The sequence below is a fragment of the Nymphaea colorata genome, chromosome 1, assembly GCF_008831285.2.
Source record: "Nymphaea colorata isolate Beijing-Zhang1983 chromosome 1, ASM883128v2, whole genome shotgun sequence".
Taxonomy (NCBI): Eukaryota; Viridiplantae; Streptophyta; class Magnoliopsida; order Nymphaeales; family Nymphaeaceae; genus Nymphaea; species Nymphaea colorata.
This window is the reverse complement of record NC_045138.2, coordinates 36,534,544-36,557,436: the sequence shown is the minus strand read 5'-3', so window position 1 is coordinate 36,557,436 and position 22,893 is coordinate 36,534,544. Positions and strand designations below refer to the sequence as shown.

General features: G+C 40.0%; 3 protein-coding genes across 7 annotated transcripts; 2 read left to right on the top strand and 1 right to left on the bottom strand.

Moving 5' to 3' along the window:
- Positions 1-257: 257 nt before the first annotated feature.
- Positions 258-11,513, top strand: LOC116246025 (pentatricopeptide repeat-containing protein At1g80270, mitochondrial-like). Its single transcript, XM_031617699.2, has 3 exons — positions 258-629; positions 1,334-1,940; positions 10,062-11,513. The coding sequence occupies exons 1-3, from the start codon at positions 589-591 to the stop codon at positions 11,307-11,309; spliced, it is 1,896 nt and encodes a 631-aa protein (XP_031473559.1). The 5' UTR covers positions 258-588; the 3' UTR covers positions 11,310-11,513.
- Positions 11,514-13,783: 2,270 nt separating this feature from the next.
- On the top strand, positions 13,784-18,785 carry LOC116261785 (pentatricopeptide repeat-containing protein At1g80270, mitochondrial-like). Of its 5 annotated transcripts, none has more exons than XM_031640678.2 (3): positions 13,784-13,957; positions 14,650-15,109; positions 17,354-18,785. In XM_031640678.2, exons 1-3 carry the CDS (start codon positions 13,917-13,919, stop codon positions 18,602-18,604), a joined length of 1,752 nt encoding a protein of 583 aa, XP_031496538.1. In that variant the 5' UTR covers positions 13,784-13,916; the 3' UTR covers positions 18,605-18,785. The 5 variants fall into 5 exon arrangements, with proteins under 5 accessions (XP_031496538.1, XP_031496503.1, XP_031496528.1 ...); XM_031640643.2 differs by having other exon boundaries at positions 14,650-15,250; XM_031640668.2 differs by having other exon boundaries at positions 13,957-14,075; positions 14,650-15,250.
- Positions 18,786-19,011: 226 nt separating this feature from the next.
- On the bottom strand, positions 19,012-21,833 carry LOC116261808 (NADH dehydrogenase [ubiquinone] 1 alpha subcomplex subunit 6). Its single transcript, XM_031640690.2, has 2 exons — positions 21,488-21,833; positions 19,012-19,471 (listed from the first exon to the last, which is right to left on the bottom strand). Exons 1-2 carry the CDS (start codon positions 21,698-21,700, stop codon positions 19,286-19,288), a joined length of 399 nt encoding a protein of 132 aa, XP_031496550.1. The 5' UTR covers positions 21,701-21,833; the 3' UTR covers positions 19,012-19,285.
- Positions 21,834-22,893: the final 1,060 nt, after the last annotated feature.

Genomic DNA, 22,893 nt, shown 5'->3' with positions numbered 1-22,893 from the left:
TCATTTTTACTTTCTTTGACAACTTTACCAAAATGAATTTACTATTGGTATCTGGATTGTTTAGAGAATTTAAATTTTAGAAATTTCCAAATGAAACGGCAGTCCTGACTCGATTTGGTTCAGCCAATTCTCCAATTTCTTTTTTTGGAAAACAAGTTGGGTGCTTCTTTTCTTCCAAAGAAAACAGGAAGGATGTTGTTAAAATCAGCTTAGGTAACAAACCGAAACCGGTGAATCTTTTCATGCACAGATGAAAGCATTCACTTGGAAACTGAAATTGATTTTTCTTTCTCCTGTGATCAAGCTTAGGAAAATCACAACCGTTTTTTTTTTTTCTAAACTAGAACGAGGGTCTTGTGAATTCGTAGGACGCGATTTGGCCGGAAACTGTCTAGTTGAGCGCAGGAAGAAACGAGATGAACGATCCGGTTCTCAAGCCCGACGGCTTAGGCTCGCCCAAGTGGAAGTAGAGAGAGAGGGGGTTCAGCTCGGGTTCTACGTTGCCCTTCCCTAGAGATCAGACACTTCGGCGAACGCTACACTGTTCGTTTAAGGTCAAGCGGCGGGCGTGGGCATCTCATCTCCTCCATGTGGGCAGTTCGCAGAGCTACCAACACCAGCCTTCTCAGGTCTCACACTTTCTCTCTGACTCACACATTCACACCCGCCGCGCGCGTACAGAACATGCTTCGGCTTCTATTATTCTAAAATTTCAATCTTTACGTTGAAATGATCTTAGTTCATTTCCTGTGTCTGCTCTTGTTTGTGTTCATTTGTTAGTATTTTTCTTCGTTGCTGTATATGATCAACTTAGCTTTCCCGGTTGTTTCGCTAATTTGAATTGAGATTTGCGTGTCCCTTCGATCTCTCGTCGTGCATCAACAATTTATTCCGATACATTGTTTGCGGTGTAGAAGTGGTTTCTGTTAGTGGAGCTCCGCACAGTGTAGCACAAGCGATTTGTAAGATTGCTCAGACATCTAATGGTAGATGTTGGAAGGACAAACCCCTGGATTGGGGGCCGGACACCTAGCCATGTTGTTGACTGCACATAGGGTTCTTTTTCTTGTATGAATGATGCTATATACTGTTTTGATCAACTAATGCGCAGTGAGGGTCTACCCGACCCCGCTTATCGTTGAAAATGGTTATACCTTATATATGTTTTCTTTTTATCTTTGTCCATGTTTCTGTTTAATTCTTCATGTTTACATATTTTCCATGTGATTTTGTTGCCATTCTAGGCATGCTGGTACGGTTCTTGGACTTTTTATTTGTGGAGCAGAAATAATTATAGAATTTATACTGATTAATTTGCTCATCTTTGTGCCAGGGGACTTGGGTACCAGATACTTGCTGCTAGAAGCATTTCTGTTAAATGGGAGGGTTTAAGCAATGGCAGTGGCACTGTTCAGTGCCTAAGTAGGCATGAAAATGGTCCCATCGTGGTTGCTGATAGCCCTTTTCCGAAGAGGTTATCTGATTGCCTTTTATACACCAGATTCTTAGTGGGTCATAGATGGCTTTCTTTCCAGACCGGGTCAGAGGCTGATGGAAATGAAGAAGGCCAAGAGGACGCATTTTCTGAGCTTGAGTCTCCTGGGAATGTGGAGGGGACTAAATGTGTGGCAGCGAACGAAGCTGACGATTTGGTGTCTGAGCCTGAGCTATCAGAAGAAGATGATTCAGCTGAGGACATCACCGGGGAACATGCAGAAATTGACATCTCGGATCATGAGGTTGATTTTAGTGACAAAGTGAAGGAGTTCCCAGAAAAGACTAGTTTCCCACTGACTCAGATTATCATTCAGGCTCCAGTTCAATCAATTAAGGGCGCAATTAGTAAGTGGGTTGAAGGAGGTAATGCTGTGACCCGAGATGTTCTTTTAATGGTCATGGCATATCTTCGCAATCGCAAATTTTATAAAAAGGCCTTGCAGGTAATTCTTTTTTCACTAGAAGTACCACTTTCCTGTCTTATCTGTACTTTTATTCTGTGGTCTGAAACGTAGACTTCTGCATCAATGTGTCTTACTGTTTCCTCTTTCTTTTGAATAATGGAACAAAGATGTGGTTAAGTTTCACAAAACATCATTTGGATTGTCCGTGGGACCTGTTATTTGTTAAAGATCTTCAAGAGAATGCCTTCTGGGGTTTGCCCCTAATTTATTCAAACAAAATAATACTTACGACTTGTTTTAACAATTTTAATGTGCTCATTTTCAAATCAACATGCTCGAAATAGTTGGGTTTGTAGTTGTGAACAAACGGAGGATTAATGATTTCTATGTCATAGGGCCTTTGCTAAGAGCCCTTTGATAGAAATGTAGCACCAATATCTGTAACCCGAAAACAGCACTCACGCAGGAAGAGAGAGAGAGAGAGAGAGAGAGAGAGAGAGAGAGAGAGAGAGAGAGAGAGAGAGAGAAGAAGAAACTGAGGAGAAGAAGCCGTAGCCAAAATGGTTTGCACGGCCTCTATTTATAATCTCATTTTCAGAATTCTAAGAGTCTCCAATCGTAGAATCCTAGGAGATTTCACAAGCTCCAAGGACATTAATTACATCATAGAAGCCTAAGAGACTTCACATATTACAAGGATATTAACTACAACATAGAATCCTAGGAGACTTCCCATATAACAAGGATATTAACTATAACATAGAATCCTAGGAGACTGTTCACATGTTACAAGGACATTAAATATTTTAACACATTCTACAAGGAGGTGGAATCCTAAGAGACTCCTCTTCAACGTGCTGGTGAAGGATTTATATTTTAACACCCTCCCTCAAGTTGTGCATGGTTTTGCACCATGTACAACTTGCCTTTTAGAAACCAGAATCGTTCCTTTGTTAATCCTTTTGTAAATAAGTCTGCAACTTGTTCATCTGTACGAACATAAATAGGCTGAATTTCCTTGTCTTCCACCTTTTGTCTAACAAAGTGTTGATCAATCTCAATGTGCTTTGTTCGACCATGTTGTACGGGATTAAAGGCAATGTTAATAGCACTTTGATTATCGCACATTAACATTGATGTTTTAATCTTTTCTCCAATGTCTTCTAGCAAATGTCTAACCCATGTAACTTCAGCAGTACCTGCAGCCATGCATCTGTATTCAGCTTCAGTGCTGGATCTTGCTACTGCCTTTTGCTTTCGACAACTCCAAAACACAAGATTACGTCCAATGAAAATACAAAAACCAGAAATGGACTTTCTTTGATCGGGATCTCCAGCCCAATCTGCATCTGTGAATGTCATAAGTTGATGTCCAGTAGTTATATTTTCACTCTTACCATAAACTAAGCCATCTCCTGCTGTCCCTTTAAGATATCTTAATATTCTTTTGACAGCATCCATGTGAGTATCTCTAGGTGCATGCATAAATTGGGATACTTGATTCACAGCATATATAATATCTGGTCTAGTAAATGTAAGATATTGAAGTGCCCCAACAATACTTCGATATTGCGTAGGATCTTCATATAACTCCCCATCTTGAGCACTTAGTCTTTGATTTAGAACACTAGGAGTTCCAACAGGCTTACAATCAGACATACCTGACTTTTTCAACAAATCCAACGTGTATTTCTGTTGTGTCAATGTGAGGCGATTATTGTGCCTATCAATCTCCACTCCAAGAAAGAATCGTAAATCACCAAGCTCTTTCATTTTGAAGTTTTGCATCATCAAAACTTTAGCTTCTTCTATGTGTTTTTCTGAATTGCCTGTGATAACAATATCATCAACATATATAAGAAGTAAAGTAAATATGTTTTCCTTTCGATAAATGAAAAGAGAGTGATCTAGAGGACATCTCCGAAAACCACATTCTTGAATCTTGCAAGAGAAACTGTCAAACCACGAACGTGAGGCCTGTTTAAGTCCATAAATAGATTTTCTTAGTTTGCAAACCCATGCATGAGAGTCTCCTTTCGTGTATCCTAGAGGTTGTTCCATATATACTTCCTCCCTTAAATCACCATGAAGAAAAGCATTCTTCACGTCCATTTGATGTAGTCTCCATCCATATTCAACTGCCAATGATATAATCACGCGAATTGTTCCCATTTTGATCACAGGGCTGAATGTCTCATCATAATCTTCTCCATATTGTTGTGTAAACCCTTTTGCTACTAACCTTGCTTTGTGTCTTTCTATGCTGCCGTCAGGTTTGTATTTAATTTTGTATACCCATTTGGAGCCCACTACGTTCTTTTCGTGTGGCCTCGGAACGATCTCCCATGTTCCACATTCATGCAAGGCATCCATTTCTTCTTTCATAGCTTTTCTCCAATGATGTGATTTTGATGCTTGATCAAATGAAGTAGGTTCTTCCTCCTTGCCAACTTTTGCCATGAATAACTGAAAATCAAGTGATAAAGAATCATAGCTAACCCACCTGTGAATGGGATGACGAATGCGTTGGGATCTTCTAAGGTGGGGCATGTTGTCTTCTTCACTGTGAGAATCTCTGTCCCTTAGTCGTCGACTGTAGATAAGACCCGAATACCGATGTGCATCGTTGCTCTGTTCATTATTGTTTTCGTGATGACTTGATGACTGTGTTGGATCTTCTTGATTTTCACTTTGAGCCATATCCGACGGTTGTATTGCTCTCTCTGAATCTTCACTTTGAGGCACATCATTTTCTATAACAGGATCTGCATTGAATAACTGTGTACTGGTCCAGGGATCATAAGATTCAATGGTCATAGGCATTTCATTTGTATTATCAAAACTATGTTCATCAAAAATGACATTTCTTGAAGTTTTGATACGTTTAGTTGTTGGATCATAGCATCGAAAACCTTTATATTCATCAGCATATCCAACGAATCTACATTGAATAGCTTTGTCTTGAAACTTGTTCCTCAAGGCAGCATCAACGTGAACATAGCATACACAACCAAAAACCTTCAAGTTCTTGTAATCAGGTTGTTTGCCTAAGAGTGTAAAATATGGCGATTTAGACATCAAGAGTGTCATAGGCAAACAATTTATTATGTATACAGCAGTATGGAAGGCTTCAGTCCACAAGGAAATGGGCACATTAGTATCATGCATCATGCTCATAGCGCTTTCAACTATATGTCGATGTTTCCGCTCAACTACACCATTTTGTTGTGGTGTGTAAGGGCAGGAAATTTGTCTAGTTATCCCTTTTTCACGTAGAAATTCAATAAAATCAAGCGAGGAATATTCTCCCCCTCCATCACATTGAAAATGCACCACATTGGATGAAAATTTAGTTTGAATCATGGCATAGAAGTTTCGAAATATGTGAGGTACTTCTGATTTGTGTTTCATGAAGTAAATCCAGGTGAAACGTGAGTAAGAGTCAATGAATAAGACATAATATCTTGACCCAGACATGGAATCAATAGGGGCTGGCCCCCATACATCAGAAAAAATAGTTTCAAAAGGTTTGGAAGCCCTTTGATTTATATTATGGAAAGGTAAAACATGACTCTTACAAAGTCCACAACTTGAACATTTTTTGACACTTGAAGTAAGAGGTAAACTTGATCTTGGAATGAGACTATCTGTGACAAGTTTTTCAATGAAATGTCGACCACAGTGTCCTAGCCGACTATGCCACAAATCAGACTCCAAAAATTGGTTAGGGCCCCTTACTTTTGATTGAAAATGACAAGAACTTGGCACTGATGATGCATTATGAGAAAGAGAAAATGTCTTCAATCCTATATCAAAAGTGGATGAATCCTTGGGTAGACATTCCTTGAGGACGTACATATTCCCTTGACGCTCCCCTCTAGCGAACATTTTCTTCGTTTGGAGGTCCTTGACATAGACAGAAGAAGGTGTGAATTCAACAGAAGAGCTTGTATCAGGTGTGAATTCAACAGAAGAGCTTGTATCATCAATGAGTTTAGAAATGGATATGATGTTCTTTTTTATATTGGGAGCAAGAACAACATTAGACAGTGATAGAGACGAGGATGACAATGGAATATGTGCATTTCCAATATGTGTAATAGGATGAGATTTTCCATCACCTGTTATAATGCAACTTCTACCGTAATGAGGGGATAAGTTAGTCAATTTACCTGCATTTCCTGTCACATGGGTAGCTGCACCTGAATCCAAGAACCATTCTCCCTGCTCATTTTGTTTTATAGTCATCTTTGAGAATGCGGCCATCAATAGCTGTTGCATATCTTCAGCGGTGGATTTAGAACTTTGTCCTCCTTGTTTATAATCATGTCTTACCCCTTTGTTTTTATTTTGAGGATTAAACCAACATTGTGCTTTCATGTGTCCTTTCTTGTTGCACTGAAAACAAATTGGTATTTTTCTTGAAGTATCCAAAGGAGACATACCTTGGTTATGTGGTGTTGGTAGAATGCCACGACCACCATGGTTGGAGTTCCCATGGCTCTTACCAAACTTTACATTCATAGCCAACACATTTTGGGAGTTCCCTTGATCAGTCCTTTCAATGACTCTTTTCATATTCATTTCATGTTGGAGAAGTTTACCTTGTAGTTCGTTGAAGGAAGGCAGAACAGGAAGGACCTCAAGAGCTATAATAAAAGCATGATAATCATGCCCAAGTCCATTCAAGGTTTGCTGCACCTTTTCCTTATCAGAAATGTTATTTCCTGAGGCAGCAAGTTGGTCTGCGACGGCCTTAATACGCCCCAAATAATCCATGATAAACGTTGAACCTTTGCTCAAATTCTGAAATTCTTTCTTTAAGTACATAATTCGAGCTTCTGATATTTGGGAAAAGGTATCAGCAAGGGTTTCCCATAATTCTTCTGCAGTACAATCATCAGAAACTGAAAGTAACACTTGTTGAGATAAAGTGGACAAAATATACGCAACCAGACTTTGATCACGTCTCATCCACATAGCATGTTCAGGATTGTTGTCTTCATGAACAGCAATAACTTCTCCTGCCTCATTTTTTATTTCCTGTAAGACGGATATTGGTGGAGCCTTTGTTGAACCATCGAGATGTCCAAAGAGGCCTTGACTTCTTATGAAAGGCATGATTTGCCTTTTCCAGATCAGATAATTCTCATGGTTGAGTTTTTCGGTAATAAGGTGAGGAAGAAAACTTGAGGACATGCCAGAATGCGAAAGGTTTTCCATGACAGCAGAAAGGAATGGTATATAGGTAGAAGATGAGAGGGAAAGAAGACACGATATAACAAGATGTGTCCTTGGTAAGCAAGAAGAAAAAGGAACAAGAATTGCGCAAGAGAAAAGTAAATTCAGGATAGAGACAAGATGAGAAAAGAGTTCTAACCAGATCAGACCTGTTTGGGCATTTCGTTTGGTAGAGATAACGTAACCTGGCGCTCTGATACCATGATAGAAATGTAGCACCAATATCTGTAACCCGAAAGCAGCACTCACGCAGGAAGATAGAGAGAGAGAGAGAGAGAGAGAGAGAGAGAGAGAGAGAGAGAGAGAAGAAGAAACTGAGGAGAAGAAGCCGTAGCCAAAATGGTTTGCACGGCCTCTATTTATAATCTCATTTTCAGAATTCTAAGAGTCTCCAATCGTAGAATCCTAGGAGATTTCACAAGCTCCAAGGACATTAATTACATCATAGAAACCTAAGAGACTTCACATATTACAAAGATATTAACTACAACATAGAATCCTAGGAGACTTCCCATATAACAAGGATATTAACTATAACATAGAATCCTAGGAGACTGTTCACATGTTACAAGGACATTAAATATTTTAACACATTCTACAAGGAGGTGGAATCCTAAGAGACTCCTTTTCAACGTGCTGGTGAAGGATTTATATTTTAACACCCTTCAGTCACTATTGCGATCATATCCTACTAGAAAGTTTATTGAGGGAAAAGTATAAAAAAAGAGAGAAAATATTACAGCATGTAGTAAGGTGTTTAAAGGAGAGCCATATGGTGCAACAGTGAGCACACACTGGAGAAGGCATGTGGACATTCATGATGATTGTCCTTGGTTATGCAAGCAATCTCTTGTATGTTCTTCATGGCAAACATTATTGCATCTAAGTCTTAATTAAATGATCTCATACTTGAATACCATATAGAAGTGCTACCACTTGTTATCTTCTAGGCTTTGATTTTCTGTATGTACTACTTGGAAGTACTGAACCAATATCAGAAATAGATATACAAGTTGTTAGGGCCCCAGGTTGGTAATTTCCCTTAATATATTCTTGAGATTGTATCGAACTATCAAAGTCTCTCACTTGAATACCTTCAAGGAGAGCTATATGGTGGCACATGAAACTGATTACAACAAGCGCAAACTGCAGAAGGCATATGGATATTCATGTTAGTTTTCCTGGGTTATGCAAGTGATCTGTTGTAGGCTCCTCCTAACAAATGATATTGCATCGTTGCAATCCAGCAATCTCACACTTGAATACCGCAATAGACTACCACTTGCTTTAATCTTCTAGCTTTGACGTTCTATAGCACTACTTGTAAATACCAAACTAATATTAGAAACAGGTATACTTTGGCCCCAGGTTGGTAATTTCTTTTAATATATTCTTGAATGTCAATGAAGCAACTTTTTTGTCCTTGTCCTCTCAGCTTATGAGCGGAAACACGTGGTGTTTTTGGTTTGTTGTGAAACCAATTTAATGAAACCCTAGAAGGATATTCAAAGATGGTTGATTGTAATTTTAGCTTTATATTAGAAAGACCAATAGTATTTGATCTGGTTGGCTGAACCCATTGAGTGAGAGCTGATGGCAGCAATGATGATAATTTGGTGTCCTGGACAGATAAATTAATAGGTAAGGCATTAGATTAATATCCAGATTTTGCCGTTGAAGCTTAATAAGAACTCACTGCTTGCAGTGTGCTGGCAGTAGACTAGTAGGTTTAGGGTGATCAGTTTTCATGGTTATGTTTTTGTCAAGTGGCCTGAGTGAGCGTGTTAACATTTGGACATAAATAACTTGCTGTTAAATAACTTGCTGTTACATTCACTCTAGAAGCCACCGATCAACTAGCTCTTTTCTCTGGCAATTATATGCTCATGATCTTTTTAAGTTGTTAACTGAAATCAATAAATACATTAATAAGTCCCTCAAATCTTGTACATTGGACACCGATCAGCTGAAAGAGTCAAGGATGAGAACAGGTGTATTAGAAAGTGCAGACAAAAGGCAGGGACTAGGGAGTGATTTGATGGTTATCCTTGTTCAGTTCTTTTCCTTTCCAATATCAGGAAGCCGCGCCTGGCATGTCAGACTTAGTTGCACGCCTGTCAGTTTAAAACCGCATGGCTGGTGTCCTGGCCCCCAGGACATATTGCATCTGTCTGCTTAGGCTCGCATAGAAGGTGGTGCCCATGAGATTAGATTATGTTTCTCTGATAGCCAAAGCCCAACCCACTCCATCAACCACCTTGGGCTCTCCTTGTCCAGTTATTTGATTCTTTGTGGACCTACGTTGAAGTTAGAATACCTGTTCTACTGCTACAGATTAAGAAAAAGTTACCTATTCATTACTTCACCAGCGAGGGAATTGTTCATATGAGATGTCTAAAACTGGGCAGTAGGATTCTATTCTAGTGGATGAAGACAAAAGGTGAGAGACTTTTATGTGGCCAAAAATAAAAGCATACTTGCTTTCAATTGTTTGTACATGTATTTACATATGTTTTGAGAGACATTTAACTAATCATAGCAGATGGTGCTTAATTCTGATTCTCAAATTCTTTTCTTTTCCCTTTTCTTTTTTCTCTTTTTCTATCCGCTCGCCAAGCTTTGATAAATTTACCTATTTGAATACCAGCAAGGAAAGGCTTGTCATTTGATCTTAAAAGACGAAAGGAAGAAATAGAAAAAGATAACATACAAGTACCTTCTCTTTGTGAAAAGTACAGTGAATCATCACCAACCTTTTCTTTTATTCAATTTAATTGCCTAAATTGTTGAATTTGTTCTATATTGTTCCTCCGTATTGGCTTCAGAAAATGATTTTTCTTGGTCATTGGCTTGCTGCAGCGAAAATGAAAGTCAAGTTTAGTGTTTGTTCCTCTTACCTTTGATCTCATGGTTTTGCAGCTTTCAGAATGGTTGGAAGCGAGCGGGACCTTACCTTTGACTGACCGAGATTATGCTTCTCGCATGGATTTGGTTGCCAAAGTTTATGGTATTCATGCTGCTAAACGTTTTCTGAAAAGCATTCCACCAACCATGCAAACTGAATTAGTTTACAGGACTCTCTTGGCCAATTACACTAGCATGCAAATGTTAAGGAAAGCGGAGGCATTGTTTAAGTTAATGCAGAAGAAAGGCTTTCCCTTGACTGCATTTTCATGTAACCAACTACTTGCGCTGTACAAAATACTTGACAGGGAGAAACTTGCTGATGTCCTACTGCTGATGGAGAAGGAAAACGTCAAGCCTACACTGGTCACTTACAAGATCTTGATCGATGCAAAAGGAAGGGTTGGTGATTATGAGGGGATGGAACAGGTTGTGGAGAAAATGAAATCTGATGGATTAGTTCCTGATGGATATACCCAATATCTGTTAGCTAGCTACTACATCAAAGGCCGGTTACACGAGAAGGTAGATCCAATCCTAAAGGAAATGGAAGGAGATTCGTCAAAGGTTAGGGGTGGTGTGCGTAGGGGTTTGCTTTCTCTCTATGCCAACCTTGGCAGATCAGATGATGTTAGCCGTATCTGGGAACTGTGTGGGGCAAATCCACAACCGGCAGAGTCTATCTTTGCCATTGAAGCCTGGGGGAAGCTGGGTAAGATAGAGAATGCCGAGGCAGTGTTTGAGAAGAGGACCGAGCATGGAGGCAAGCTTCCCCAGAAAATCTGCACCGCTTTACTGAAGGTTTATACAAATCACAAGCTGCTGGATAAAGCCAAAAAATTGGTGAAGCGCATGTTGGTTGAGGGTGGCGGACTGATGCCCTTGACACTGGATGCAGTTGTGAAGCTTTATTTGCGGTCAGGTGAAGTGCAGAAGGCTGATTCTGTCCTGCAGATGGCTGTGCAGCAAAAGAATGCAAGGCCCATGTACGTCACTTACTTCGCCATCTTGGGTGGATACGCAGAGAAAGGCGATATTCACAATGCTGAAAAAATCTTTGAGCAGTCAAGGCGGGCTGGATACACGAGCAAAGTTGGAGCATATCGGCGGCTCCTCATTGCTTATGTTAATGCAAAGGAACCTGCATACGGATTTGCAGAAAGACTGAAGGCCGATAATATACTTCCACAGGGAGCAATGGCATCTCAGCTGGCGCTACTTAACAGCTGCCACAAGTTTGCGGTAGCGGAATTGCTGGAATGAGAACTGTATGATCAGCGCCTTAAGGCAGTTTAAAGCTGGTTCTTATGATTAATGCGTGAATGCCTTTTTTTGTTTTTAATTTCCATCGTAATTTTGAAAACACGTTGCTTTTTTCCATTGAGGTTTTAGGGCTCCCATTAACTTTTGTTTCCATAATGTATACCTGTTTGAGATTTTTAACTGACCTCGGAACAGGTGAGATGATACGGTCTCTTTCTCTCTCGTATCGAAGGTACTGTGCACTTGTTATGGTGGTTTGGGATCCACGGCAGACCATATGACCATCGATTAGCTCGTCAAAAGGAGGCGACGCTAATGGCTCAATAAGAAAACCTCCATTACTTTAACTACCGGACATTATCAGATTCATAGTTTCAAGATGGTATAATAAATTCGTCTAGGGATAAGATGAGTTCTAATGAAACATTGGAAAAACGAACGTTTAGCATCCTTGCTTGTCGCGAGAACTACAGAAACACTCAGGAAAAATGGCAACTAAAGCACCGTTTTTGTTCTCTACCTATGCCGAACGGCCCTACTGCAGGCTCTTCCTCCTGAGTCAATTAACTTAAAAAGTGGAGCAGTACAGCATGACAATTTTGTGCTCTACCTGTGATTGGAAGTTATCTGATATTCTTCCTCAAAATACTATCAGAGTGCAACAAATCATTCCAAAATGATCAAGGTGCCAGCATCGTATTTACAAAGGTCCATTCCCAGAATTCGAAAGCATTGGCAACCAAGAGGATAAAAGTTGACACAATAAAGCAGTTTGTTTTCGTTCCAAACTAGGAAGTAGTTGGTGCTGGAGAAATTTTTCAAGAACTTTGACGTCCCCTGGTCTTTCGCGCTTGTATCTTTGACGAGGCCCTTTTGCCCAGTTACATACTAACTATCACTCTTTTTTAGATGTTCTTAATTATCTTAGATTTTCTTCTTACTTACATGCATTTACGAATGATATTTTTCCATGTAATTGAACCTTATAAATCATCTTTTAATTTCTTCGGCAACTGTTTCGATTTTTTTAAAATAATTTTCTGGATTGTTTTGAGAAAATTTGAACTTTGAACTTGCCAAATTGAAGGAAGGTGCTGATTCAACTCTATTCAGCCAATTCTGCAATTTTTTTTGGAAAACTATTGGGTTCTTCAGTTGTCCTACTCTTCGACATAAAAGGGAATCCATTTTGTTAGAATCAGCTTATCAAATAAACCATTCACTTCTTTTCACAAACCGGTAAAAGCATTCATTTGGAAACCGAAACCTATACTGATTTTTGTTCCTATAATGAGGCCGAGGAAAATGACAATTAGTCCATTTTTCCTTTTTTAACTGGGATGACTAATGAGTGTGCTCATAAAATGAAAATTCATAACAAAATTTGGGGACAAGAAGTCCCCTAAATACATGAACAAACCGCAAAAATAAAAATAAAATACGAACATACAAGATAATTGAACAATACAACGAAAAAAAGAATAGGTAGAGAGAGTGGAAGATGGTGCAACACAGTTACCCAACTATAGACGAAGGAGGACGCCGTAGCCAAAAAGCAAATGGACATCCCCCTGCACTAGACGAGCCACAACATCCGGCAATGAGAAAGTGTTATTGAAAACCCTGTTGTTGCGCTCCTCTCAAATGCACCACCAAAAGAAAATGAGCCACAACTTTCTGACTCACCCCCATGAAGCAGATAGGTGGGGGGAAGGAGAAAAGTGAAAAAAAAGGCGAATAGAGGGTGAGTTTAGAAGACTGCTAACAAGGGAAGGCCATGCAAAGGCAAGAACACTCAGGAAGAAATGGCAAACAATAAAAAGGTGGACCCGAGACTAAGCTGCAGTGAGACAGATGAGACACTGGTTAGCTAAACTGATGTCAATGTGTTGTAAGTGGTCAAAAGTGTTAATGAGGCTAGCAAGAAAAGAAGTCAGACAAAAGCAATGGCACGAGAAGAAGGGCTTGTGAACCAAAGGGGCCAAGGTGGGAGCAACGCAACAGAAGAATCAAAGGAAGTTAGGTAGCAAGAAGAAAAAATGAATCCCTAGAAATGTGGAAAAGGCCAAGATGATGGTGTAAATGAAGGGAGGTCAGCGAGCCAGAGGAAAATGAAAAAGGCAGAAAGCAGGTCGCACCAAAAGTGAGAAGAAGAAGTGTGAGAGATAAAATTATTCCAAACACTAAGGGAAGACATGTCAAATTTAGAACAAATGAATAGGGTGATAAGAGAATGCTCGGTTGTCAGATGCCACTACTAAGAACACAAAAAAGACTCACCTGTTGGACTTAATATGAGAAAAGATGCCAAAAGACAATCATATCCAATCCAAATAAATTAAAGAATAATTTATCAAACCTTGTCAAAATAACTCGAGGGGTGTGAATCTCATTGCTCATCGTATGAACTCGTTTGTAGGAAGTGATTTGGTCGAAATACCATTTTATTGAGCATAAGAAGCAAGAGCGTTTTGGGGTAATCCGGTTCCCAGACACGGCGGCTTAGGCTCGCCCAAGTGGAATTGGAGCGAAACGCGGTTCAGCTCCCTTCACAGCAGCACCACTCCGTGGGTTCGGCGTCGAGAGGTTGTTGTGGGCGTTTCCCCCATGTGGGCAGTTCGCAGAGCTACCAACAGCAACCCTCTCAGGTCTCTTTCTCTCTCTCTCTCATACACACACACAAACGTGCAAAAGATGCTCCGGCTTCTAAAAGTTTCAATCTATACGTTGAAATGATCTTAGTTGATTTCCTGTTTCTGCTCTCGGGTGCGTTCATTTGTTTGGTTTTCCTTCATTGCCGTAAGCATCTGATCACATTGGCTTTTCCAGGTTGCTTCGCTAAGTTGAATCGAGATTTTCATGTCCGTTCAATGTCTCATCGTGAATCAAGAAATTATTTTGATGAATTGTTTGCGGTGTAGAAGTGGTTTCTGTTAGAGGAGCTCAGCACGGTTTAGCACAAGCGATTTTGTAGGTTCCCTCAGACATGTAATGGTAGATGTTGGAAGGACAAACCTTTGGATTGGGAGCCAGACACCTTGCTATATTGTTCACTGTGCATGTGGTTCCTTTTGTTGTGAAGATCATGCTATAGTGTACGGTTTTGATATATTAATCCGTAGTCTGAACCCCCAGCTTATCGTTCGATGAAGGTTGTACCTTAGATATATCTTTTTATTCTTTGTTTGTGTCTGTTTAATTTTTCATATTTAAATATGCTTCATATGATTTTATTTTCATAGACGTGCCGGTGTGATTATTGGACTTTTTATCGAGCAGAGAATCAGAGATAACTGTAAACTTTATACTAACTAGTTTACTTTGCTCGTCGTTGTGCCAGGGGACTGGGGTATCAGATGCTTGCTGCTAGAAACTTTTTTGTCAAACGGGACGGTTTAAGCAATGGCACTGTTTGGTGCCTAAATAATCATGAAAACGGTCATTTCGTTGTTGCTGATAACCCCTTGCCAAAGAGATTCTCTAATCGCCTTGTATACACCAAATACTTTATGGGTGGTAAGTTCCTTTCTTCACAGGCAAGGCCAGTGGCGAATGGAGATGAAGAAGGCCAAGATGATACATTCTCAAAGCTTGAGACTCCTGAGAATGTGGAGGGTAATAAAAGTGAGGCCCCGGAGGAGGTTGACTATTTGGTGTCTGAGCCTGAGCTATCAGAAGAAGATGATTCAGCTGAGGACTTGACCAGGGAACATGCAGAAATTGACACCTCGGATTCTGAAGTTGGTTTTAGTGCCAAAGTGAAGGACTTCCAGGAGAAGACTAGTTCCTCATTGAGTCAGGTTATCATTCAGACTCTGCCTCAATCTGTTGAGGATGCAATTGATAATTGGGTTGAAGGAGGTAATGCTGTGACCCGAGATATTGTTTCAATAGTCATGGCTACTCTTCGCAGTCATAAATTTTATGAAAAGGCTTTGCAGGTAGCTCTTCTTTCAGTAGAAGTAGCAGTTTTCTATTTTATCGTTAGTTTTGTCACGTGTTCTGAAAAGGTGGACTTCCGCATGTGTCTGATTGTTCCCTCTTTCCTGTGAATAATAGAATGAAATAAGGCTTTTCAGTTGACCTTCTCCTTAATTTTCCTAGAACATCATTTGCATCATCCTTGGTATTTCTTGAAGATTTTAGTATGCTCAATTTCCACAAAATACAAATGAAATAATTAGTTTGTCATTGCAGATATACGGAGGTCTAATTACTTCTATGTCATAATGATTTGATGAATAGCATTAATTGCTCACCCTCCAATCACCAAATTTAGCTATATGGTGATCATATCCTATTGGAAGGCTTCTTGAGGGAAGAAGTTTTCTTAAAAAAAAAACGAGAAAATATTATAGCACGTTAATTTGGGACCATGTTTACTATGAGCTTTCTGCTTTCCTTTAATTCAATAGCAACACCCTCCTGTATGAAGCGTAATGGAGAGCTGAATGGTGGCACATGAAACTGATTACGGTGAGCACACATTGGAAAAAGCACATGGATGTTCATGTTAATTTTCTTGGTTGTGCGAGCAATCATTTGTAGGCTCCACTTGAGAAATGTTCTTGCATCTAATTGGTAATGAAGCAATCACACTTGAATACCTTCGTGGACTACCAACTTGTTTTTATCTTTTAGGCTTTGATGTTCTGTATGTACAAGTGCGAAACCAATAATGGAAACAGATAGGATAATTATGAAGCAACTTTTTTGTTCTTGTCCTCTCAGGTCATGGTGTTTTGATTTTGCTGCCAAACCGATTTAATGAAACTGTAGAAGGGCACGGAATGATTGTTGATTTATTTTTAGCTTTATATTAGGCAGAACAAGAGGACTTGAATCGTGAGCCCTACCCCATTTGATGAGAGCAATATTGATAATAATATGGTGTTCAATATAGATATTATTAGGTAAAGGAATAAATTGTTTTCCACATTTGTCATTTTGTTGCATTCCATATCTTAAGCTTAATAAAAATGCAGTTCTTGCTTGCTGGTAGACTGGTAGTAAACAAGTAATTTTATGATTGAACAGATTTAAGGTTTATATTTTTGCTAAGTTGCCTCAATGAACGTGTTACTATATGGACACAAAGGACTTGCTGTTATCTTCATTGCAGAAACTACTGATCCATTGGTTGTTCTCTGGCAATTATATTCTCAAGATGTAGTTCAATGGTTAACTGAAATGAAGAAATACATTAACAAGTTCTGTTCAATTGTTAACTGAAATAAAGCAACACGTTAACAAATAACAAGTTCCTCTAATCTTGTACATTGGACACTATTCAGCTCAAAGAGTTTTAAGGATGCAAATAGGTACAGTTGGAAGTGCAGACAAGAGGTTGGCATAAAACCCCGTGGCTTGTACCCTGGCCTCCCGATGAATACCTGTTTAGGCTTGGATTTAAACTCTGTTTCTTGACATCCAAAGCCCAACCAACTGCATCAACCCCCTTAGGAATCTCTCTGTTTGATTACTCGAGACTTTGTGCACCTAAGTTGAAGCTAAAGTGCATGCATTATTATCACTCTGCAGATTAAGAAAAAGGTTCCTATTCGTTACTGCAAGTGAGAGGAAATTGTTCTATCAGTAGGTTTTTTCTATTTTCTTGAGCGATGAAGACAAAAGGTGAGACTGGCAAAAAACTAGCAAACATGAATTGTGTCTGTATGTGTGCTGACATATGTTTAAAGAGACATTGAACTCATGGCAGCAGATAGTGCTTGAAGCTGATCCTCAAATCTCTGTCTTTCCCTTTTCTTCTGTTCTTTTTTACCTTTTTCTATAAAGCTGGCCAAGCTTTGATAAATTCACCTATTTGAATGCCAGTGAGGCAAGGCTTGTACTTTGATCTTAAAAGACAAAAAGGAGAAGCCAAACAAATTACGTACAACTACCTTCTCTTTAAGTTTGGTGTATCATCATCATGGACTTCAGAAAATGATTTATCCTTTGTCATTGGCTTGCTGCAGCAAAAAAAGATGAAAGTTAACTTTAGCATTTGCTCTTTTTCTTACATTTGATCCATGGTTTTGCAGCTTTCAGAATGGTTGGAAGCAAGTGGTAGCCTACCTTTCACTGACCGAGACTATGCTTCGCGTCTAGATTTGGTTGCCAAAGTTCGTGGCATTCATGCTGCTGAACTTTGCCTTGAAAAATTCCCACCAAATATGCAAACTGAATTGGTTTACAGGACTCTCTTGGCCAACTACACTAGCATGCAAATGTTAAGCAAAGCAGAGGCGTTGTTTAAATTAATGAAGAAGAAAGGCTTCTCGCTGACTGCATTTTCATGTAACCAACTGCTTGCACTGTACAAAATACTTGACAGAAAGAAATTTGCAGATGTTCTACTGCTGATGGAGAATGAAAATGTTGAGCCAACAGGCTTCACTTATAAGATCTTGATTGATGCAAAAGGTAGAGTTGGTGATTATGAGGGGATGGAACAAGTTGTAGAGAAAATGAAATCTGACGGGATAGTTCCTGATGGATATACCCAATATCTGATAGCTAGCTACTACATCAAAGGCAGGTTTTATGAGAAGGTAGATGCAGTCTTAAAGGAAATGGAAGGAGATCCATCAAAGGTTAAACGTAGTGCTTGCATAGGTTTACTTTCTCTCTACGCTGCCCTTGGCAGAGCTGATGATGTTAGCCGAATCTGGAAACTCTGTGAGCGAAATCCACGACATGCTGAGTTTATATTTGCCATTGAAGCATGGGGAAAGCTGGGTAAGATAGAGAATGCAGAGGCAGTGTTTCAAAAGAGGATTGACTGTGGAGGGAAGCTGCCCCAGAGAATCTGCACCGCGTTACTTAAGGTTTATACAAACCACAAGCTGCATGATAAGGCCAAACATTTGGTGAAGCGCATGTTGGAAGAGGGTGGCAGGCTGAGGCCCTTGACGCTGGACACAATTGTGAAGCTTTATTTGCAATCGGGTGAGGTGCGGAGGGCTGACTCTATCCTCCAGATGGCTCTGCAGCAGCAACACCATGCAATGCCCAAGTACGTCACTTATTTGGCCATCTTAGATAGATACGCAGAGGAGGGCGATATTCACAATGCCGAGAAAATCTTCGAGCAGTTCAGACAGGCCGGATACAGCAGGAAGGTTGGTACGTATCGGCGGCTACTCTTTGCATATATAAATGCAAAGCAACCTGCATATGGATTCGCAGAAAGACTGAAGGCAGACAATATACTTCTACAGGGAACAATGGCATCTCAGCTGGCGCAGCTTAACAGTTGCAACAAGATTGCGGTAGCAGGATTGCTGGAATGATGAATGTAGGATCAGCGTTTTAAGGCAGTTTCATTCTTGTTCTTATTATTGATGTTTGAATGCCTTCTCTTTTTCTTGTTTTCCATTGTAATTGTGAGTGCGTCGTGATTGTGAGAACACAACGCATTTTCCCATTGGAAAGGCCGATTTTAGAGGTCTATTAAGTTTTGCTTGCCATAAACGTGTACCTGTTTAAAAAAATTAAGTGACATCAGATGGATGATATTCCAAACAGTTGAGATGATAGACTCTCTCTGTCTCTCTCACACACACGCTATTGGAGAAAAAGGCCATTATTTAACCGGATATTACAGGTTTCATTAGTTTCAAGATGGCATGGTAAAACGTCAGGGGCTGGGATGAGTTCTAAACGAAACACTGGAAAGCTGAACGTTTAGCATCCTAGCTTGTATCAAGAACCACAGAAAGGCTTGTTTTCAAAGAGAGTACAGTTTTTCTTTGTCACAGAAAGCACCATTTCTGTTCTCTTCCCTTTGATTGGAAGTTTTGTGCTCTTCTTCCACAAGACACTATGAGAGACATTCAGAGGAATAAAAATTTTGCTCCAAAATGCTTAAGGTGCCAGCATCTTATTTGCAAGGTCCATTCCCAGAACTCAAAAGGCATTGACAACCAAATGAAGATAGAATTGACGCAGTGCAGTTTGTTTTGTTTCGAAGCTCAGAAGTAGTTGGTGCTGTAGAACTTCTTAAGGAACTCTGATGTCTCCTGGTCTTTGGTGCTTGTGTCCTGCACGAGGCCCCCACGCCCAATTACATACTGACCAATCACATGATGACGTTGCTTTGCATGTTCAACAATGTTGCTGAGTTCCTCGACTCCTTTGAATAGAAGCATGTCAATTATCTGTTAAGTGCCAGCAGCACAATGTTACCAAGGCTTGTGTAAAATATGAATTCATAGACAGAATGTAAAAAAAGTGGAACACAAAAAGTAAGAAAGGCGCTTAGCACCAAAAAAGGTGCAACTTTCAGACATCATTTACTCTTGGAGTGTTTGAGATTTGGAAACTTATCCAGGGATTATGTAACGAATTATATTATATGCTACGAAAACCCAGTACTAGAAGCATATACTTCGAAGTTCATCACCCTAATCTATGGAAAAAAAAAACATAGGCTCCAAATGCATAATGCAAACCTGTAATACATAAAAGTAGCAAGAGGCAGCACATCAGCACCGCATACAACCTTGTTTTCTGCCATCTCTCGGTCACTAAGCACACAAAGGAAACCAATTTCTGGCTGCTGGCTGCTTGATAACATGGCTTAAAACAATGGATTGTCCTAAGAAGCACAATTGCCAAACTCTCACAAATATTCTGATTATGCTGCACGAAAGGGACATAAGGGACTTGATCTAGGATGAGTAAAGCAGGCACATTCAGACAAACGTTCCATACTTGGCTTCAAAACTTCCACAACGTCTGAAATGGATTCAGGGGCAGCATACTCACAGATGCATTCCTGATCATTGTTACTTCTACGTTCATCCGCTTCAGACGTACAAATTGACCAACTCAAATGTTGCTTGACTGCAAGTCAAAACTTCCCCGAAAGGAAATTACTGGAAGCATCATTTCCTCTACATCTTAAGTGACTTATGAGCATGTCAAGTGTCATCGAGCATATCCAGCTCATTGATTATGGGTTGCTTGTTTTTTCATCTCCGAAGGTGAATTCAAGAAAAGAAAAACAGTCATAACCACAATTTGTCATGAATGATTTAGTGAATGGATACACTGAATAAACTAGATACTATCCAGGCCAGACAAAAACAATTTTAACTGCCCAATTTTTTTTTTATATCAGCCGTTTGCATATTTCAAAACATGACAATAGCAGATGAAAATGGTGGATTACAGTGCCACAACCTTATTATCAGGTAAACTTATGTGAGGACTTGATGTCAGGACTTCACTAACCTTATTCACATGAAATTTTTTTCCTTCACCATCAGAATGAAGACCATTTACGGTTCTTGGGTTAGAGGAACTCTTATCATGTGACCTACCTTCTATGAGATCGATAAAAAAACTACCATGGTATGGTATTTATTCACTCTTTCAGGGTAGAGTTTTTTTCACATTGAACTCAAATGATTGCAATAGATGCACTTTGCCAAATAGATGGCAGTCATGGCCATCTGGTGACTAATGAAGCTCAGAGACATGAGATTGAGCACCGTCCGTCTTCATGTAATTATTAGAACCCAAATGGAGCACTAACACAAGACAGAAGCAATTTGGCTCGCACAGTCTCCCACCGTGCAGAACGACAGAATGAGGTTTCCCTTTTTCATGCGGTAAGACATCAAAATTGAAAAATCAAAATATGACATTTCTCCCCTTCCGAAGGAGATTCTTGCCTTTCTAGTGCAATACTTCCTTAGAACGTCACTAACGAGTCTCAAATGTTTGCAGTATATCCCTTTGCATTAGGCATATAACAGGGTAGAAAAGGAAAGAAAGCTCAAATAGAAACTTTCAACCCTAACATGAAAAGAGGGTGAGAAACAGGTTTTGAATAGCAAAACCAATGGCCACTTATCATCAAGCAACTGATCGTGTAAGAAGACACCCACATAGTGCACATCAGATCATCAATTGCAAAAGTGAATGATAAAGAAAAAGGAACTTAAAACCAATCACCATCATAATGAAAATCAACCCAACTCAAGTATTAAGAAAATCCATACGGAACGAAAAGAAAAAGAAGTAAAAATCCCCTATCCGCTACCAATCGACTATGGCCCTTTGCATAAAATTCAAGAGAAGACCATTTTCCCGTAACGATCTTCTATGATGCAGAAAGAAAAGGCAAGTGAGGGGAAAAGTGAGGGAGAGTGGGTGGCAACAGAAACCTTGGGGCTGGTGATGTGGGCATTCTTCCTGATCTCGGCGGAGATGGTGGAGCGGAGCTGGGACGGTGTGACGACGTCGTATAGGTTGTGAATCTCCATGATGGTGGGGATGGATCTGCAGGCCTGCTTGAAGAACTCGATTGTCCTTGCCCTCGCCTCCTCGAGGCTCGCCGAGTTCGGCGGCACCTTCACCTGCCTCATCACGAACGCCATACTTCTTCCTTCTTGCTTCCTTTCCCGGTGGAGTTGCAGAGAATGGATGACTCTGTGTCTCTCTCCTCCTCCCTCTCCCAGAGCTCGTAATTTGGCCGGACCGACCAAGCCAGGGGAGTCGTCTTTATTTTCTTAGTCTTAACGGAGTCCCGGCCAAGCGTGTGAGTGGAGTGAACCCTCACCACCAAAGCATGGGTCAAGCGGTGCAATGGACCACGGGCTGGCCGTTGGCACACACACACATATACCGTTGGGACCCTAACACACACATATATGTGTAGAGAGAGAAAGAGAGAGAGAGAAAGATTGATACTGCCAATCTTCCCAATTCACATGTTCTGTCTTAAATTTTACTAATACTTGAAGAGCTAACCAAGAGCTTGAGCGTTGCTTAAACGTGATTTCAGTATTCGATCATATTTTGAACTTCGAATGTTTAGACAAGGTCACACTAGAAAAGGATGGTTCATGCAACGCTTCAAGAAACTTTTGATCAACTTAAATAATCAATATTTATGTCAACGAAAGTTTCGTCCACATAAGTAGAGGGTCATACTTACGGCCTCCGAGTTGGATGGGTCACAACAAATTGGTCATCTCGGACCATTTGTGTTCCAACCACTCTCACAGAGCTTGATCCGGGGAATGATTCCCCGTGATTATCAAGCGGGATGAACTTACGTCCGTGGTTGTCAGTTGTCACTGTTCCTGAAGGCATTGCTCGTTTCGCATTAACGTGAATGTGGTTCCCACTTCAAAGGCTCATGCATAATTTAGTTTTGCTAATGGTCATAACCTGCAGCAAACACACACACACACTAAGAGAGAGGCGAAGACAGTTAGTCAAACGACCTTGAGGGCACCATGAGAGTTGTTCTCGTTTGGAAATGCTTCTACAAACTCTTTTTGCCTTGCGAATGAAATTGAACTTCGAATGGGATCCCGTACTTAGTACCATTCAAATGATGTCAGAAACTTATCATGATATATATTTTTTAATAACAATCTCAAAATGTTAAACATTGCAAAAATTTCCATGTCCAACTAAAACAATTACATTATAAATTTTATCTTTCTTTCTTTTCTTTTTTGTAAATCATGACTTTTGTGTGATAGAAATGTAAATCATGACTTTTGTGTGATAGAAATGAGAGAGAGAGAGCCGATAAAATGAATTTGGAGACAAGAAGTCC

What these genes read in the sequence shown, in the direction of transcription:
- LOC116261785 (XM_031640643.2), top strand. Translation starts at nt 13,917, where the DNA reads ATGTGGGCAGTTCGCAGAGCTACCAACAGCAACCCTCTCAG. An exon ending in ACCAACAGCAACCCTCTCAG is followed by an intron (nt 13,958 to 14,649) that starts GTCTCTTTCTCT and finishes TCGTTGTGCCAG; the next exon opens with GGGACTGGGGTATCAGATGC. An exon ending in TTTATGAAAAGGCTTTGCAG is followed by an intron (nt 15,251 to 17,353) that starts GTAGCTCTTCTT and finishes ATGGTTTTGCAG; the next exon opens with CTTTCAGAATGGTTGGAAGC.
- LOC116261808 (XM_031640690.2), bottom strand. Translation starts at nt 21,700, where the DNA reads ATGGCGTTCGTGATGAGGCAGGTGAAGGTGCCGCCGAACTCGGCGAGC. An exon ending in CCCACATCACCAGCCCCAAG is followed by an intron (nt 19,472 to 21,487) that starts GTTTCTGTTGCC and finishes GGCACTTAACAG; the next exon opens with ATAATTGACATGCTTCTATT.
- LOC116246025 (XM_031617699.2), top strand. Translation starts at nt 589, where the DNA reads ATGTGGGCAGTTCGCAGAGCTACCAACACCAGCCTTCTCAG. An exon ending in ACCAACACCAGCCTTCTCAG is followed by an intron (nt 630 to 1,333) that starts GTCTCACACTTT and finishes TCTTTGTGCCAG; the next exon opens with GGGACTTGGGTACCAGATAC. An exon ending in TTTATAAAAAGGCCTTGCAG is followed by an intron (nt 1,941 to 10,061) that starts GTAATTCTTTTT and finishes ATGGTTTTGCAG; the next exon opens with CTTTCAGAATGGTTGGAAGC.